Here is a 20,369-nt window from a genome sequence, read left to right as displayed (position 1 = left end):
AATAATAGCCATAACTAATCAAATCAGCATTACAGTATCAAAACCAAAATATCTTGACAAATAAGTACAGTAAATCTTGCTCAAATTTTTTTTTAAAAATCGACCAATTTTTATCCACATATTTTCATGGTAAATACCAAGCCCCTTTTGTTGTTTTAGTATTTGTAAGAAGATTTTTCTCTATTCCTATGTAACCCCCACCCCCAACTTTGTGCCCTCACCTTTCTCTATTGAATCATTGTTTGATAAAACTTTAATCTGCACAACCTGTGCTTTCACACAAGCTACTGCTTTTTTTGACTGAATGCTTTTATGGAAGAATTTTAAAGACTTTTCTCTGATCTTTTTAAGTAAAAATTTGTCACCCCCCATCATGTGACCCCAACCTACCCCAGGGACCATGATTTGGACAAACTTGAATCTACACTATGTGAGGATGCTCGCACATAAGTTTAAGCTTTTGTGTCCAAATGGTTTTTGAGAAAAAGATTTTTTTTAATTTTCTCTATATATTCCCATGTAAAATTTGATTCCCCCATTAAGGCCCCATCCCAAGGGACCCTGATTTGAAAAAAAAACTTAATCTACACTACCTGATGTTGCATTCACCAAGTTTGAGCTTTTCTAGCCTTATAGTTTTTAGGAAGATTTTTAAAGATTTTTTAAATACATTCTTGTGTTAAAGTCCATCCCCCCATTGTGGCCTCGCCCTAGCCGAGGGACCATGATTTGAACAAACTTGAATTTACACAACCTGACCAGGATGCTTCCATACAAATTACAGCTTTTCTAGCCTTATAGTTTTTAAGAAGAAGATTTTTTTAAAATACTAACTAATTTTCAACTAGAACTGTCCTAATGGGACTAATACTCCTGCAAGGCTAATTTCAAATGCGACAAATAGTTGAATTGAATAATGAATAATAATGAAATTTAGAACACATACAAATAAAAAAAATCTAGAATTGTATGAAAAAATAAAAATTTAACAAAAAAAAAATCAAAATTATGAAATTTCACTGTAATTACATATGTATAACAGTAATACATTTACAAATTTATGTATCTGATGATATTTTTTTTATTTACCGGTAATTGTTTTATAGAAAAACCAACAAAATGACAATAACCCGTCCCTTTGCAGTAAATGGAAATAACGGTAGCCAAACAATGTTCTTATGTTGATAAACTTTGAATATCTTTCTAATAAGAGTCTTGACAGATGCAATTAGTTGTTTCAAATTTTCCCCACTTTCTCCTGTGGTACAATGGAACTCCATATCAGCAAATTGATCCCACAGGACTATGATTTTCTTTGATGAGCTTGTTAAATTTAATAAAATCCCAAAACATTACCATAATTACCATACTATGTAAAAATATGTAAAAAAGAAAATTGAATGTTATAAACAATTTTAGAATTGCCAAAACACTACAATCATATCAGTAAATTTAGAATTTCATTTAAATTAATGCCCTATAGGGTCACTTCATCAATTTACTTGACTAATAAATTTAAACAACTTCTAAAAATAGTTAACTTCTTTATCGATAATGATATTTTTTATTTCCTTATAATGATAGAAACTTTTGGTTTACATGAAACAGTTTTAAAATAACCCCAAAACCACTGCCCATTTTACAGATTATCAATTTTCCCTAAACTCATGCTCCATCTAAACCATGGCTCAGATAATGGCCCCCTTGGGACAAATGAAATCAGCCACACTTGTCTTTGATGTTCTCCTAAGAATTTATCATTAACAAACAAAAATTTTGCATTGTCAGTTGATAGAATACTTATAAAAAATAAATTTAGTTAAAATATAAAGACAAAAAACCTCCATCTGGATATATTTATATAAATATATTTTAGAATGTTTTAATTAATACTATTAATTAATTCATAAAATCTGTAAGGATTACCTAACTTACTTTTCAACATTAGTGTACAATATATAGAATAAGGAAAATAAAAACTGTCATAAAATCATTAAATCTTGTCTGATCTTAAAAAAAAATTGCAGATGGTGATCAACATATGTACTAATTTTCAGACTGTTCCATGCAGTAGTAAAAAATTCTATAGGGGGGACAAAGTTGCGTCTACAGACAGACAGACAAACGGACAGGGTGAAACCAATATACCCCCCTAAACTTCGTTTGTGGGGGTATAATAACTCTAAATTATCTCTCTTTTAAAGAATGTGTGGCCCTTTGTTTGTACAAACTTGAATCTCCTTTACTTAGTGATGCTTTATTTAAAGTTTGGTTGAAATCGGCCAAGGGGTTCTGGAGAAGAAGATTAAAATGTGAAAAGTTTACAATAATGACAAGAACAACAAACAATAGATACATTTTGATCAGAAAAGCTCACTTGAGCTTTCAGATCAGTTGAGCTATAAAGTTTACAGATGGATGGACAGATGTGCTGAAATGAATGTTCAAATATTCACGAATGAATAGTAAATTTCTAATATTCGAATGTATCTTTAGCATTCGAATATTCAATCACATGTTTAACACCCATATAAAATGCTGTAAACTATGCAGTATAATGTTATTTCATTACAATGGAAAAGAGAAGCTGTTTTTTGGAACATTTTACTTTGAACGAAAGTGAGAAGCGGTGCAGATCAGAAACCCTTGGCTAGCAAAGATGCAGCCATTTGCGAACTCTGATCTTTGATTGTCATACTTTGTTTACATTTAAAGTAAAAGCAGTTTACATTGTATGGAGACAAACATTCTGGAGTTTTTTCATTATATTAGATGATGAAGAAATAATTTACTGAAATGCTTGAACGAATTGCGAGTTATGGAGTGTTAATATCAAAAAGTACATCCAATGTTGTTTTTTTTATTTAAAGATACTTAAATTTAATTTCTTCTCTAACTTAAAATATACAGAATCAAGGTAAATATTGGGTTTTTTAATACTGTAATCAAACATGGCAGAAATATTTTGACTGACTTATGAAGTTAAGCAACAGTCTCATACAGGAGTCAGGACTGCAGTTTATTGTTAAAAAAGTAATAAATCTTTTGATTTTAATTGATAGAGATTTATAGATGAAAATATAAATATTATTTGCATTAAAAATAAATGCGGAACTAATTCAATGGATACTCATACATATGTGTCAACTTCGAACTGACGTTTCTAAGCAGTCTACACTTACAATCACTTAGTAATATAAACTACCAAACATGCTTAATACCTTGTACATGTAGATGACGTCTACGAATATTCAAATACGAATCGAATAGCACTCATGAATATTAAGTTACGGTATTCGTTTCAGCACTACAGACAAACAACGGACAAAAAGTGATCAGAAAAGCTTAAGGTGGTATGGGACACTTTCATGTTGTGACGTATTGTTTACTGAAATAAACTATAAAATGAAGTGTAATTATATATGTACTTTCTTTCCAAATGTTGTCACCTAACAGCGTAGCGCAGAGGTTTAGAGGGTATACAACGAACCTGTAAGTCATGAGTTCGAATCCCGCTCGGGGTTTTACAATTTTTACCTCTCCAAATAATTTTAAAAACTATTTTTTGGTTAAATACTGTAAAATTTTTAAATTTTAAACCATTGAAAGTATTTCAATTTTAATGTACTTTAATCCACAATAATACTGGCAGATGTCCCATACCACCTAAGCTTCCAGTTCAGGTGAGCTAACAATAGCTGAAAGGAACTTGATACTTTTACAAAGTTATTTTTTACAAACCTTTAAAGAAAAATTTCCTGTTGAAACCCATTTATCATACAGTGCACAGTGGAATATTTTCTGAAATCCAACAGGATGACCACAGGATATTGCAATGCTTCCAAACTCAATGCCATTTTTATAGTTGCGACTCAATTCGTCTTCTATTTCTTTACCACCTCTTTCAAGAATGATACGAGAAACCAATCCTTTTGTAAGATTTAATTTACAATTTGTTGAATTTACAATCACATCCACCTGTTTAATAGAAAGGTACACTTGTATATAACAAAAGACTTTACCTATAGACCGGTATTGGTTTTGTCTTTACAAAAAGCATATAGATTTCCATTTTTAGGCCATACACAGTAAACTCTTAGGATCTAGAGGAGAAAATGTTTAAACATAATATGCATTAACACTATATGGCCATATTGCCCCCCCCCCCTTACGGCCCGAACCCCTGACCACGGGCCATGAATTTCACAATTTAGGTAGAAGACTTCATGAATATTATAACCATGCATTTAGTTTTTAATAAATATATAAGGGAGTTAAGAAGAAGACTGTCTAAGATCTAATACATTTTAATCACCCCTTCAAAGAAGGTAGGGCATATTGCTTTGCTGGTGTCTATCTGTCTCTCTGTTGCCTGTCAGCCAGTTGGTCGGTCTTTTAGTGGGTCATTCCACCAACAGTTTCCGTTCATTTTCTTTGAGGTTGCATATATTGAAATGTAGTATGGTATACAGATTTATCAAAATAATATCTAGGTCAAGTTCAATTTTGGTTATAATCTAGCAATTTTTAACAGAGTTACATGTATGCCCCTTGGACTTAGAAAAATTCCACTTATTTGCCGTTTCCGTTCATTTTCTTTGTGGATGTTTCCAAGGGAGGGGGACATAAATGTTTCACAAACATCTCGTTACCACATTTATGGTCATATTGGCCCCACCTTAAAGCCTGAACCCCTGCATGTGTGGTAGTAAAGAAGAAGATTTTCTAAGATTTAATACATTTTCACTATGTGGCTATGTTAGCCCCACCTTAGGGCCTATAACCCTGACCCAGGAGCCATGAAATTCAAAATTTTGGTAGAAGGCTTCATAGACATCATAACCAGGTGTTCAGTTCTTTCCTCACATGTGTGGGAGTAGAAAGGTTGCACATTTTGAAATGTAATAAGGTATAAAGATTTATCATAATAATATCTACCGGGTAGGTCAAGATCGATTTTTGTAACAATTAAGCAATTTTCAACAGAGTTATGCCCCTTGGACTTAGAAAAATTCCACTTATTTGCAGTTTTGGTTCATTTTCTTCGTGGATGTTTCCAAGGGAGGGGGACATAACTGTTTCACAAATATCTCGTTACTACATACATGGTCATATTGGCCCCACCCTAAAGCCTGAACCCCTAACCCAGGGGCAATGAAATTCATAATTTTGGTAGAGGGCTTCATGGACATCATAACCATTTATTTAGTTCTTTCCTCACATGTGTGGGAGTAGCGAGGTTTTTGAAATTTCACAAGTTAGATTCCACTTACCATAGAAATGCTTCACATCAACCCATTGGCCTTGTAGGCCTTGAGCGACTCAGGTGACCTAAAAGCTAAGCTTTATCACTTTAAGGGTAAAATTTACAAGTACCAGTACCTTCTTTGCTTCAGCTACTTCCAAAAATGATCCCTTTTCTAATTTCACTTCAATTGAGGAATGCAAACCTAAATATATATAAGAGATTTTTAAAAAAGACACTTAGAAACTTTTCCTCTACACAAGTAGGAACAATGGAAAAGAATTACTTGATGAAGTATCAAAATCATTTTGAAAAAAAATTATGATTTATTTGGATCTAAAGATTGCCTTAGTGGTGCTTTTCTTACAAATAAATGAAATTAACAATTGAAATGAATGCAAACTTAGCTTTTAACTTTGAAAAATATCTTACAAATTAAGTATAATACAAAGGTTGATCATAAAGTAATGTCTCCCTATGCACCGCGCTTCTCAATGACGCGCTATTGTATTAAATGATACATCAAAATTTTTTTCATCAAAATATTAATTTGAATTAAAATTCTTATTAAATTTCGTTAAACACTTAACAAGATATTGATGTTTATAGTATGATATATACATGACATCACCGCGTCATGAATTTACATCTTGTTTAAGGTAGTCCTATACTCGGCACTAAATGGGCTCAATCATTAAAAGCTTAGCTTTAAATGATAAATATACATTATAGCAATACATATACAAAAGAAAATATGCATGTTTACATGCTAGTTTGTTTGTTATCACCTCTCAGACGGGTGTACCCCCTTGCGAAAATTATTGACAAATATGAAATTTGCCAGACGTCCAATTACCAATTTGGGGAAAATTAGAACTGAACATACAAAATAGAGTATAAATATTTATTTAAGCCATATCTCATCAATAATTTTGCCCAAATTTTTGTAAGTAAGTACGCTTTATGGACCTGATGTATCAAAATAGAATACAAAAAATGCAATGCTAGTACCGCGTTTGGTATTTTTTTTTACTATTTTATGGACTCAAACTTAAATTCATGGTGTTTATTCTATAGATTTACATCTAAGAAAAAAGATTTAGTAAAATAAATTATATGTTGACGGATTACTTTTCACGCTATAAGCTCTAAACCAAGTAGACCCTGACGAAAAAATCCGTAAAAATCACATTTTGTACAGTTTTCTGCCTAGATCTGTCAACAATTTTAGGTATCATTTAAACATTAATTAATTGACGATTGATTAAATTTGAAATAGCTTCTGTCTCTAAATTTAAACCGGTTTTAGTAAAAGAAAAAGAAAAATTCGAGGGGGGAGGAGGGGCATCAAAACAAAGAAGATAAAAGCATACCTGAGATCCTGGTTAATCAGAAACTTCGTTTTTCATTTTACTTTAACAGAATCGGGTTTCTCAACATTAATCATTTCTATATCTCATAGAATACATATATAACCGTTCTAATTGCTTATTATTGCCATTGTTTACAACAGCGATCTAGAGCAAAATCAATACCGGGTATCTAAAACGCTTTGTAAAAGTCGAACCAATATTGTAAAATCCGTATTATGACGTAGTGCGATACTCGGACTACTTTAAGGTTTGTATATATGAATAAATTACATGCTTCAAAATTTGAAAATGCCCCAAACAACACAATATTTTAAATCAGATTTCTAACTGTTTTGAAAAATTAGGGACTGTTACTGTCCATTTCGGATATCTACCCATTGCCTTTTGTCTCTTAGAAGATCAAGGGATAAAAACGCTGCTAGGACACAGGAATAGTGATACGGTGCATTTTTTGCTTCGATGGATAGATATCACTACAAAATGTACTGTCTCGAATTCATATATCAACCTAAAATTGTGAGTGAGTGAGTGGACAGGGTACCTTAAACATGGTTCCAATACTTAATTAAAGCAGATGTCATGTAAATAGATAAATTAGATAGAAGACACATGCTCTGAAGAAAAATTATAGCTGGGTTTTTACTTCAATGACTATATCATAAAGCTAACGCTCATGACTTCTTGAAGAGACCTGGACAAACTGATCACACATTAAATAATCCAATATACTACTTCATCGATTACAAAAAGATTAATCAGTTACTTTAAGCAAAAAATTGATAAAAAAAAAATGTAAAATATGGCATCGTGGCGAATTCATATAAAGTACTAAATTACGAAATTCTACCAGAACGCCAATGATCTAGAAATGACGTCGCTACCGTGCGTCGACTATTGTTACCTCATGCTCTACAAAATATATTACCTGGTACAGTACAGCTCACGAGTATCCCGAAACTGAAACACCGGCCACCGTGTTTGAAAGTCCACGCTGAGCGTGGAAGTGTCGGTACCTTTGATCTATTGTTCTCTGTTACGGCCACGAAACGAGAAAAAACACGGTGCGACACGGTGCAATGCGATGCACAACGGACAGTTACACGGTGTAACATGCAGTATTTACCTGTGAAAAAAGGAGGATTTAGGAATAAAATTTATAAAGAATAAAATATTGATGTACGTAAGAAAATTAAAGAAAAAGAACTAGAAAATTGAAATAAAGAAAATTTCAAGGCACACAATTTTTAGACCTATGCAATTGTTACGGTTGGTTTTTATTGATATTAAGAACAAAAAAAAATTGATATCGCCTACATAAAGGTTTGATCAATTAAAACACTAACACTTCATTTCCTTTTTAAAATTTAAATATTAAGTTTAATAAGTTTTTGTTTGAGTCCGTTTTTAAATTCAACGATAACAAATCGAACGGTTTATTGAAAACAACTGCATTTTCTCTAATAAGTATAATTAAACAGCTTTATATTTAGTATATTTGTAAATTTTCTTTCTATTATACATATGTGTGATGTACTTGTAAATGTAGTACCGCACAGTACACATTCATAGCGCGTATAGAATCGGTGAATCTGCACTAGATAATTTTTATTTCATCTTTATCACGCAACTTAAGTTTAGAAATTGTTTGTGTTCTGAGAAACTACTCAGTATTCCATAAATTATTGTTTGATTGTTTAATGATCGTCGTAAGAGAGAGAGAGAGAGAGAGAGAGAGAGAGAGAGAGAGAGAGAGAGAGAGAGAGAGAGAGAGAGAGAAAGAGAGAGAGAGTTTTAACAACACAATAATCCAACACTCATACATGCAGTATAAGAATGAAGAAGCTAAACAATTCAAACACTGAATAATTCATTGTTTTACACTTCTCTATTTTGCGGACTTAAAAAACAATAAAACGACATTTTTTCCTTATCATGGAAGGAGCATGTGGTGTATCTCGCGGGCTGATTTGATTGACAGTGGCAGCACATGGATTCTGACTGCATGAATTCTATCGCAATTTTAGGGAAAATGGTCAATTAAATGGAAACTATAAAACTAACTTATTACATTGAATTACACGTAAATGGTACTGAAAGTTAAGTCCTACACATACCGGTATTCATTCTCTCTCTCTCTCTCTCTCTCTCTCTCTCTCTCTCTCTCTCTCTCTCTCTCTCTCTCTCTCTCTCTCTCAGCATATAATTGTGTGCAATCATTTTTTTAATTATAAGAGTTCTATTTGTTTGAATTTAATTCATTTATTTTTGACCCATGGTTTTAATAACGATTTCAACACAATGATGAAAAGTTTCTACAGTAGACGGTAAATCTGTACATCACATAATCAGATTTACCGTTAAAATTTTGACACTATTTCACATCACACATATTAGATTGGTTATAAAGTAAATAAAGTTGTGTTTGTTCTAAATGCTTGCAAAAAGTTACCTGTAATATCTCATTCATCTATTTAATCAATCATGTTTTTTCCGTACATATATATACTTGGTAAATAATTTCTTATCGCAAGTTAATACTTTGTGAAATTCCCGCATTTATAAAGTTGCTGTTCTAGATCTTCTGATCCACGCGTCGATAGTCTTACGTTTAGCTGTTTGTGTATATATCTACAGACACTTTTATTGTTTGTTAGAGATTAAGAAAAACCATGGAACTAACAAAGTAGAAGTAAGATATATTCAGACCATACACACGACAGGTTATGATGAGTTACCAAACAGGTGTCCGCGGGAAGGTGTGAATAACGGCATCTCGAGTACACCTGTTCATACACACAGTTAGTTGTCAAATACAATGACACCTAACAAGAAAGACAATGACACCTGTTGTGTATAGAACCCAAGATGAAAGACAATGCTGTGTATCTGATCAGCTTCCGTGCAGGTATATCGCACAAGTGTGAAATCACGACGCCATTACCAGCTATACGGGAAATAAAGCTGAAAGTTATTTTATTAAATGCGGGTATATTTTTAGTACATGTACAATGCTTGAATATAGTTTAACAAGAGTTTGTACACGTATTTATCTATAATCTATCATATAAAAGTGATTTTTTTTTTGTTTATTTATTGCTACATAAATAGCTGAAGAACTAATCATTCGAGTCACCGGTAATATGGGGTTGTCATTTACTACAGCACATCCACATGTCTGAAATGGTTTTTTTCTCAATTTTTAATTGGTTTAAAGTAAGTCTGTAAATTAATTAAATATAACAAAGTTATAACAGATAACAGATAACAGATAAGTCGTTTAAGCTCCCAATTTTAATCCGATCGTCAGTTACAACATCACGAGTGTTAAGAAAAAAAACCCGATGAATTTAATTGATTTGAAAATTGATTATACATTAATTGATTAATAAATATATTTGGTGAATTTATTTCAATTTATTTAAGAACAAATGAATTAAAAGGTACCCATTTACGTCGAATTTTCAGATCACAAAAAATTAACTTAAGTTGACATTCTTTTTTTCTATTTTTAATTTGAAAAGGATATATAAGTTTCAACCATTGTTTAACCATAATTTATTTATTTCTAAACATACGCTATTTTTATCAACGTCTCAGGTAACGATATCCACGGAGTGACACAATGGCTACGGAGTTACACGGGCGGACACGGTGCTTTTTCTTGAATTTTCCAATACACATACACGGTGTCACACCGTGTACACGGTGTTGACACAGACCGTTTTCCACCGTGTTTTTTACACGGTGGGTGTCGGGATACTCGTGACCTGTACTGTATCTTCAGAAATCATTACCACAATGCATTAAAATTTTCAGGTCTGAATTGAATTAGGTAGATATCTTTGCCACTTTACGCAGTTTTTTCACGATTTTGTCGCATCTGTAACATTAATTTTGGATCAACCCTCGTACTAATAGCCATTAATTGTCCTTACGGGGCCCGAGAGGGTCAAAGAAGGTTATTTCAAAATGGATTTTTTTAATTATCAGCTGATTGACAATGCAACATACAGTAAAACACACTTATATTGAAGTGAATTTCGTTCCATGTGGCTTTTTGAAAACACATGATGCTAATGAATATAACAAATAAAGTTTATAATGAAACAAAATTGCCCATCCCTGTCACTTTGTTATAAGCGTGTTTTACTGGATTTAGCTAGAGCTTTCATGACAATAAAGACTAAACTATCAGTTTTTGTCTGAATAGTTGATAGCTTATTCTCTTGATAAATGACTCAAAGTGAATACAGCTGTAATATGCCAAACAATGTTGTAAAAGTGAGGGGAAGTTGTTTTGTACAAGAGTACATCTAATCTTGATTTATTCCTCTTTTAATCTTTTTAAATTAAATTTAAAGATCAGCACTTTTTTCCCATATATGGGAGGTGAGGTGAGCAGAGCAGGTGCCCATTAATGCTCGCCAAAATTTGACAAATTGTACAGTAGGTATATGGAATTTTGGCAAGCACTTGCTAGCACCTGCTCTTTATCATGTTACCTGTCAATTACTATAGTATATCATGTATGCCTTTATTTGTGCAGTACCCCCGAGGCAAAAAATCAAATTGTGGAATAGAAGCAGTATAACATATTTACTTTTCTTTGTGCCTTGCATCCTTTCCTTTTCATCTGCAAGACAATGTATTGGTATATATCTTGAGGATAAATATTGATGGAAAATATCAAGAATCCTTCCCCTTAATGATTCATTTGTATCCCATGTGCAAAATTGGATTTCAAGACTGTTCTTCAATCTTTTAGAAACCCCTTTAGCTAGAATAGACAAAAATCCAGCAAGAATTCCATCAGTAATCAGCGACAACTCCATAGGGAAACAAATGCTGCGCCATTGGTTTTCATAAGCATCTTCAAGAACCTTATTCCATACCTCCTCAATGTCTTTCAGCAAATTCTCTGAGCTTACAAAAAGTAATTGTCTACATTTTAAGAACCCAGTCTCTCCTGATGAATACACTTTGCATTTAGATGAATTTGGTAACCAATTTTTTCTCTGTAATTCTTTAATGTTTTTTACAGCATCTTCTATTTCTGTCCATCTACCTGAATTAAGACAAACAACTTACAATGATAAAACATAAACTTAAGTTATCTGGTAAATGATTGTAAAATACAGTAAACCTGGTAATGCTGTGACTATTTACAAATCTTAAGGCAAAATCCCCGTTTTAAATATTTACATGTTAATGTTTTATGAATTTGAAAATGCATAAAAATTAAAATCAATTAGCAAAATTAATTTTTTAAGTAAAACAAATCAAATAGTCGCTTGTATAACTCAAAAACCTACATTGTAAACTAACATGCTAAAACTTTAATATATCTTTTGACCTACCTGTCATAAATATCTTTTTACTTGACCTTCCCACAGGTTGCAAGTTTTGGTCCATGAAACAAACCAACACATCACACATTGTATCTTCTAGACTACCTTCAGCAGCAACAATGCGAACATTTTGAGCATCCCAACATTTAAGATACTCTGGTTCTTCATCTTTTTTAGAAAGCATAAATGAACATGGATTTTTTTGCTCCAATTCATTTATCTTTTTTTTCAGTATTTCAATATTCCATGATTCCCTTTTTATTCTGACTATGTCTTTTTGATAAACAACACTATTGAGCAGCTCTAGCAGATCCTGTTTTGCATGCAACACATTTTCCTTTGATTTGCCTTTCAACTCCAAACTTGTTCCTTTATATGATATACAAACATTGAAGTCCTCACTAATTTTTGTCAATTGAGCATTGCATCTTTTAAATAGGTATATCTTAATATCTGGTTCGATAAACACATTCACTCTTTCTGTGGGTATTTCACTGCATATTTCAGAATCATTTTCATCTTCATCAATTTCGCTCAAAGCTTGTACTCCTAACAACCTTCCCAACTCATCCTTAAGATCCACTGTGACATAAAATGTACAATACTTTTCATCTTGCTCAATTTCCACGAGATTTGAATGATCCTTCAAGAACTGTTTCACTGGATCAGTTTTGCAAACTTCTGAAGGTTTGGAAACACACCAAACTTGGTCCAATATTAAGGAAACAAGGCGATCAACTTCAGCTAAACATTGACAGCTTACTCTAAGTTTTCTTTTATCCTCAATAATGGACCACTTCGCAGCATGATTAGGAAGTTTCGAATTAATAAAACTCTGCACTTCCAATCTGTTTAAGAATCTTAATAACCCGGAGCTTGCAATTGTTTGATCAAACCAGAACCTTTGTTGGGTTCCCTTAGCTTCAGCTTTTTCCAGGAAATCTATGTTGCCATAATACAAAAGAGTTTTTATCCCACTTTCTGATGTAAAGAGTTTAGCATTCTCCATCTGTTCAATCTTTGAGCTTACTTGTTCCCCTTGAAGATAGTTCTCGTCAAGTTCAATTTCCTTCACTATGCAATTAGTTAAGAAATCAATTTCTTTTTCTGGTTTTCCAGAAATACTACTGCAAGTAAGGAAATATTTCTCCCCTCCTTTTTTTACTGTCCAATAAACACAATAACCTTTTGCAAAAAGACAGCTGGAAATTTTTGACCTTTTCCGTTTGAGAAATTCATACATATTTTTAGAAACAACTCTTATTGCAAAATGCATGTTCTCTGTTTTAGATAGCTCTTCATAGTGTTTGGCACATTCCTTGATAACTTCTTCCTCCCCTTGTAGCAGTAACAGGTCACCATGAACAGCTACCTTCACCTGCTTGAACCCTGAGTCCAAGATTTTTTCCAGTTCTAGAGCATCAAACAGCTCCTTGTTTTCTATCCTGATTGCTTTGTATTGACTGCTTATGTACAAAAGAAGGGATGCATACTTTTCAAAAGTCTCAGCAAATCCAATAAGACAGTAGGTACCCTCGCATTTCTTGTAGACCTGTAAAAAACTCTCCTTGAATGCATCCTTTGCCTTCTCATTAAATTCTCTCTCAACACACGGCCAAACATTGTCCTCAATTACGAAAGCTTTAACGCTATACATGTCACAAACAGCTTCAATTTTTTGAATAAATTTCTCAATCATTTTATCCAATGCTTCTTCTTCTTGATCACCTACAGTCTCAGCTTCAAGGCGATTTTTTGACCTGTCAAGATGAATGTCAAATCCATTTTTTTCTGCAATTTTGCAAATTACTTTTTGTTGTCTTTGTACAAGGAACTGTAAAATGGCAGGGAGCACATTTTTTACTGGTAATAGAATACTCCTTTTTTTGTTCCATACTTCTATTTCGGAAACAGTCCAACATTGTGGTGTACATCTCTCTTCTTCACCTGAAAAATAAAATTACATTCAACTTAGCTGACTTTAGTTCTCACTACTCATGCTTTAATGCAATCTTGTAACCACTTTTAAGAATTTTTTTTTTATCACTTATGAAACAAGAGATGTTTGTAAAACACTTATACCCCCCTCCCTTGGAAACATCTGCAAAGAAAATGAATGGAAACTACAAATAATTGAAATTTTCGAAGTCCAAGGCACATAACTCATAAAAATTCTTGACCAGTGGACCTGCGGTCCACAAAAGTAATAAAGTTAGTGTCAAACTCTGTTAAATTCATTTTATCTGAATATTTTTTCTTGATTTAACCTATAATTCATTTGAGAAAAAAATTATACTTTAAGTCCTTTTGACTGTCATCACTTTAATTGTAGAACACTTATAAAATTTAAGTTTCTTATTATTTTTTTATCATCTCTGAAGTTTTATTACTAGCTTATATTACATCATTGACAAAATGATGTTACGTTATTCTTTCAGAGCCTAGACAAATGGTCTTCCATTATTCTCACGGTATTCGGGGAACTTTAAACAGACTAGATTTTTTTTACCTTTTTAAATTTTACCATTCCAAACTATTTGATATTTCTACAGTGATTGCTCGTACGGTATTTACAACATGGTATAAAAATGTCTAATAGACTATTGGTTGAACATTTTGTTCAATTTAACAAAAATGCATGGTTGACATTCTTCGAGAAAATGCGGGCCACTATTTTATGTCGTAAAATAATAGCTTGTACTGCTTCTACAGAGAAGTTTCCTTTTTTCTCTGGGTCATTCTATCTCATCATAAGCATTATATTCCCTCTTCAATGCTCTTATTCATTTCCAAAAACTAATATGTGTAACTTATTTCCAATTGGATGTTCATATATTCAATTGCAAAGAAATTTTAAAAAAACCATCAAATATTTGCCGTAGATAAAAAGGGGATGATGCTCATAAGTTAACTGAACCGTTAATTGCTATCAACACCCCCGGACTTGTTGTCCAGCTGACACGCTTGATCAAATCTGTCAATCAGGGCTCAGGATATGTTCCTTGCTTAATTGACAAGCGGTATGTTATTGATATCAATCCAGGTAAATTTTAAGGGAGGTGGCTTAAAATTGGGTCCTTATAGGCCCTTTACTTATACCGTATTTTTTTGAAATTAGGTTGATACTTTTTTCCCCTGACACGTGGACCTCGCCCTATTCATCGCTTCGCCCAATTTATGGGGGGTTTTTTGGTTGGAAAATTTGATATGAAATTTTGCAAAAATTAATGCAACCCTCCAATAAAATCATGAGTGTTTACTATAATACTGCTTGAATTTCTGTGTAAAAATCGTATGGATTTTAATCAATGTAGTAATTTATCATTTAAACAAAATTAAATGTAAATAGATTTATTTCTTCTTACATTTCTTACTTAGATCACTGACTGAATCATCTTTCAATCATAATTATCTGCTGTCATGCATTTTGATTGTGTGCTTAAAATAAACAGGAAATCGATTTCGCGCGGTAAAAGTAAAATGAGAACCGTACAAAGGGTAATTACGGGGGAAAAATATCGTCGGGTAGAAATAAAAAAAAAAAACAATTTGTTTTCATAATAGAATACATGAACATGAATTTCTCTGTATATTCAACATAAAACTTTCCATGAAATTTTAGCCAGGTGTCTCTCAAATCAGTCTGGGTAGCGCTTACTTTGTTTATACACAGTTGAACTCTCGGCACATGCTACTCATGCCTGCAGGCTTCAATAAGATCAGAGGTTGACTTGTGTGTATATACACAGTAAAAAGTCATACAGCGACACAGGGTGGCATGTGCTGCCGTAGTCATGCCTCCAGGCTAGGTTACTATCCCACGGTTAACACCAGTTTGTACACATGGCAGGGAAGTAATAAAAAACGATCTTAAATTAAAACAGGCCGTACTGAATTAATTGGTTTGAAAATTTTGATGCAATTTCAGACATTTTCTTACGATGTTTTCAAGAAATACATTTTATTTCCCTTTTGTTTAAAACTGTGAAATAAGATTAAAGTTTACTATATGATAACGTTATTGGTTTAAACCATTTATTCATTAGAACTAGCGGTAATTTTTCGACCAATTCTTCGAAGTCGACCTATTTATACTTTTTTTTATTTTTTGGCTAAAAACGGCCTCCTTCGCCCAATAAACCGTATCGACCTAATTTTCGAAAAATACGGTAGTTGAAATTGGCTGTGTAAAAGTCTGTGCTACTGGAAAAGTAAAGAATGTAAAAGTTTTTACAGTCAGAACTGTCAAAATTGACAGATAGAAAAAGAGATGATAGAGGGTAGGTGAAAGGAAATTCCTTTTTTGTGAGCGGAAATTTTTTTTTTAAACTAACCAGTACCTATTGACCATTTCTCCAACATATTAAGCAGTTTGTTCTCCTCATCTTCAATTTCTCCACCAGTAGCCATTATTTGTTGATTTTTTGTTTAATGTTTTATGCTTGATGCCAACTCTCTTGTATTAATTTCCCTGCAAAACAAAAAAATAAAAATAAACTATATATTGGATTATTATTACATGGGCATTGTAATAAAAAAACCAGAAAATATCAGTCACACACAGCATCCAAGGCATGACTAGTATCATGAATTCCCAGAAGTATCATCCATGGGCATAGATAGGGCCAAAAAGGCACCAAAACATTAATTCTTAGTTGTCCTAGCTAATTGATATATGTTAACAACTTTTCTTTATCTATTTATTGTATATTCTGTTCGCAGTTTTTAAGGTCAGTGTATTGAGGCATATCAATTTAACAATCTAATGAATATCTTAATGAAGCAATGGCCAATTATGGACCTCATTGTTTGAGTAACGAACAATTAACAGATATTAAAATGAATGTGCATCCCATGAAAAATAATGAAACAGTATAGTGAACTTTAGCGTAACAGTCACAAAGCAGACTATTAAGTCCAAAAGACATCAATGGAAGCAGACCTGTCAAGTCCAGAAAAAGAATTGAATAAGTTTTATAAAAATGGCTACCATACTTTTTTAAGCACACTTAGTCCAGTGGCGTCTGTCACTATTTAAGTTTTAACAATGGAACCGCAAAGCGGTGCATCCCCTCACGAAGTGAAAATATTGTGCGGGGAAATGCATTATTCAGAAATAAACAAGTAATTGAAGAGACCAAATATTTAACTTGTTAAAAACCATTTGAATTTAATTCATTTATTCCTATCCCCATGCACGCTCTGCGTGTATCCATGGGGGATGGGTGCATTTACGTGGTTGTACAATTGCTCCCATTGCTAGGGAAAACACACCACAAAAGTGTTAAAGTTTAGTAATTTAGTTAAATAAATTCTCTTTATCCAGTGACATACATTACACTTTTAGACAACACGTGTAGGCAAATTTAAGTTTCAGAATTCCTTGAAAATAAATAGGGTATGTCCTATAAACATGCTTATGAAGTGTACGAAGTTTGATACACATGCATGCAAGGGTTTTGTTTGAATTTTGCTAAATAGGCTGAAATGGACACACATACATACATACATACACACACACGCACAGCAGCGATGCTATATCCCCCTCACAACAAGTTGTGCGAGGGAATAAAAACTTTCTGCCAGATAGAATGAACTTCACAAGAACTCCCCTGACACACAGGGGCATCTTATCCGCTCTGCTCTCTATGACATATATATAAATAATACACAAAGGAAGAATCGAAAGTAGGACACACTTTGTAAACAAGGTCAAAAACAACTTACTTGACAAAAGTTAGGCAAATCCTCCAACACAATGTTGCAAATTTTGTCAAAAAACACGTTCACACTGAAATATTCCTAATAAACTTGATAAAAAGCATTTTTATCCCTTTAAAACAGCTGTCTGAGGCATAATTTCAATCTCTTTGCCCATGAAAAATAACATTATGCGAAAACTCTTGGGACTCTCTGTAAGTTTAGTAATGATAGAAGAAATTTCACCTTATTTGAATAATAATAAAAATATTTTTGTTAATAATTATATAGATTATAATGTTTCAAATTATATTAAGTGATTGCAAATGATAAAAACTGAAAAAAAATAAGGCCAGCATTATTTTATTTTTAGGTTTACAAACAACAAAATGATAATGTTCCGTAGGAGGAGGAAATAAAAAAAAAATAAAAATCTCTTCTGACCTACAATTTTTTTATTTTTATGTTTACGAACTACAAAATTGTAAAGTTCTGTAGGAAAATTTTTTTTTTTATGACATCATCTTTGTTCTAATGATATAATGAATGACAACTTCATGATAGTGGTGTGTAACTGCATCAAGTGTAGCATGTGAAAAGTATGTCATCTGTGTTACATATCACTGAAATAGTACAATAGAATATTAGACACACAGCTTTGATATTACATGTACATATAGCAATGTCAGGGGTGTGCAATTACAAAATTTGGCCACAAAGTTACTAGCCCAAGATTCAAAGTTACTAGTCATGTCATGTCAACATTTCATTTTATAAAAAAAAACCTAAATTTTATGTACATAAAGTCATAATGTTTTCTCCTCTATGATACTAGTATATAATTATTAATATACAAAATATTTATAACTTTCATGTTTTCTGCAGTAGACTAGTTAAAAAATATTCAACTTCATTGATCTCTCACATTTTATTTACAAAAATGGTTTGGGTGTTTATATGTGAGAAAACTCAAACATAACATTGTGGAAGTGAACAGACTCTATTAAATCTGTGTGCATGTATTTTATCCTGTTGAATTTCCATGTACAAAGTACAACTATGCAATTAATTATATAATGGTAAATTTTAATTGAAAATAACGGAAAATGCGCAAACAATAATATGCAAAATATGATCTTTTTTTTAATTCACTAGGCAGGTCGATCACTTTAAAATTTGTTCATGAGAATAGTTACTGCAGAAATTTATAATATATGTAATACATCTCTCTCTCTTTCTCTCTCTCTCTTTTTAAAAATAATTTTTTTTAAAAGCCATTGAATATATATGTCAATTCAACACAAAAAGAAAGGGAATCATTTTACAGTGATGTACTTGAAAACAGCTGCACAGGTAACTATCGAAGCCTTGTTCAGTGAGGTGTGACTATCTCGTCTAGCCACTGGTCAACACTGTCGGTAAAACTTCAAAGTATGAAACTTACAGCAGAGTGTTTGTAGAAGCTTCTCTGAAGAATGTAGCACGAGAAAAAGATGCGTAAGAAATTTTTAGGCTATCGTGACACAAAAAGAGCAGATTTTATGCCTCTGTGATAACAATGACGATACACTTTTCCTACTAGGAAAAATTTGCTGTCGGGGAGAAAAAAAAAAGATCTTTTTTGTAATTTTATTTTTTTTCTAAAAAGGTTTGTAAACCTAAAAATAAAAAAATGCTGGCCTAATTTACAGAGAAACAAGGAATGTTTTCTGCTTACGGTGACAGAGTTTGGGTACTTGGGCTATTGGTACTTTGCGGAACGGAACGGAACGGAACCAGTTAAGAGGCCCCTAACGGGAAAACTGAAATTTAAAATCAAAGGCCTGAAGGGCCACAATGGCGTCGAGTTAAAGTTAATTTGAAGAGTAAAAACCTAAATAATTTTTTAAACAAGTGAAAAGCTGTCAATGTGACAGCTAACCGGGTTTTCTTTTTATATGCGAACTGTATCCATAATCCATGTCAACCCATATCCAGTGAAATAAAGTACCCCATATGCAATATTTTGCTAAAAAAGACTTAGTTCAAAAGCTAGTATTTTTTTCATAAATAATCAGAAATAAAAATCCTAGAAATATGCACACCTCTGATACATGTACAATTAACCTGCAAAAGAATAACTTTTTATCTATAAAAATTGGAATAGTTATCCGTACAATGAGGTTACCCTATATGCAATATTTTGCTAAAAATTGATTAACTTCAAAAGCTGGTATTTTTTTCACAAATTATCAGTAATCAAAATCCTAGCAATATGCACACCTCTGATATATGTATAATTGATCTGCAAAAGAACAACTTCTTATCTTGAAAACTGTAAGAGGAGTTATCCGTACAAAGAGGGTACACTATATGCAATATTTTGCCAAAAAATGACTAAATTCAAAAGCTGGTATTTTTTTCATAAATTATCAGTAACCAAAATCCTAGCAAAAAGCACACCTCTGATATATGTATAACTGATCTGCAAAAGAAAAATTTCCTATCTTGAGAACTGTAGGAGTGGTTATCCGTACAATAAGGGTACACTATATGCAATATTTTGCCAAAAATGACCAAGTTCAAAAGCTGGTATTTTTTTCATAAATTATCAAAAATCAAAATTCTAGCAATATGCATACCTCTGATATATGTTTAATTGATCTGCAAAAGAACAACTTCCTATTTTGAAAACTGTAGGAGGAGTTATCCGTACAATAAGGG

The 20,369-nt window shown here is 32.5% G+C and overlaps 1 protein-coding gene across 1 annotated transcript in view; it reads right to left on the bottom strand.

Moving 5' to 3' along the window:
• Positions 1–20,369, bottom strand: part of LOC128187346 (uncharacterized) — a 79,033-nt gene that overhangs the window by 45,939 nt on the left and 12,725 nt on the right. The window contains exons 2-6 of the mRNA XM_052857757.1: positions 16,307–16,437; positions 11,976–13,913; positions 11,219–11,683; positions 5,383–5,450; positions 3,742–3,978 (exon numbers count right to left, since the gene is read on the bottom strand). Of these exons, the coding sequence (XP_052713717.1) occupies positions 3,742–3,978; positions 5,383–5,450; positions 11,219–11,683; positions 11,976–13,913; positions 16,307–16,376 (2,778 nt within the window). The 5' untranslated portion in view covers positions 16,377–16,437. The remainder of the gene's footprint in view (positions 1–3,741; positions 3,979–5,382; positions 5,451–11,218; positions 11,684–11,975; positions 13,914–16,306; positions 16,438–20,369) is intronic.

This window comes from Crassostrea angulata, chromosome 6 (genome assembly GCF_025612915.1).
Source record: "Crassostrea angulata isolate pt1a10 chromosome 6, ASM2561291v2, whole genome shotgun sequence".
NCBI lineage: Eukaryota > Metazoa > Mollusca > Bivalvia > Ostreida > Ostreidae > Magallana > Magallana angulata.
The sequence above is the reverse complement of the archived record's forward strand: the minus strand, read 5'-3'. Positions and strand labels throughout refer to the sequence as shown.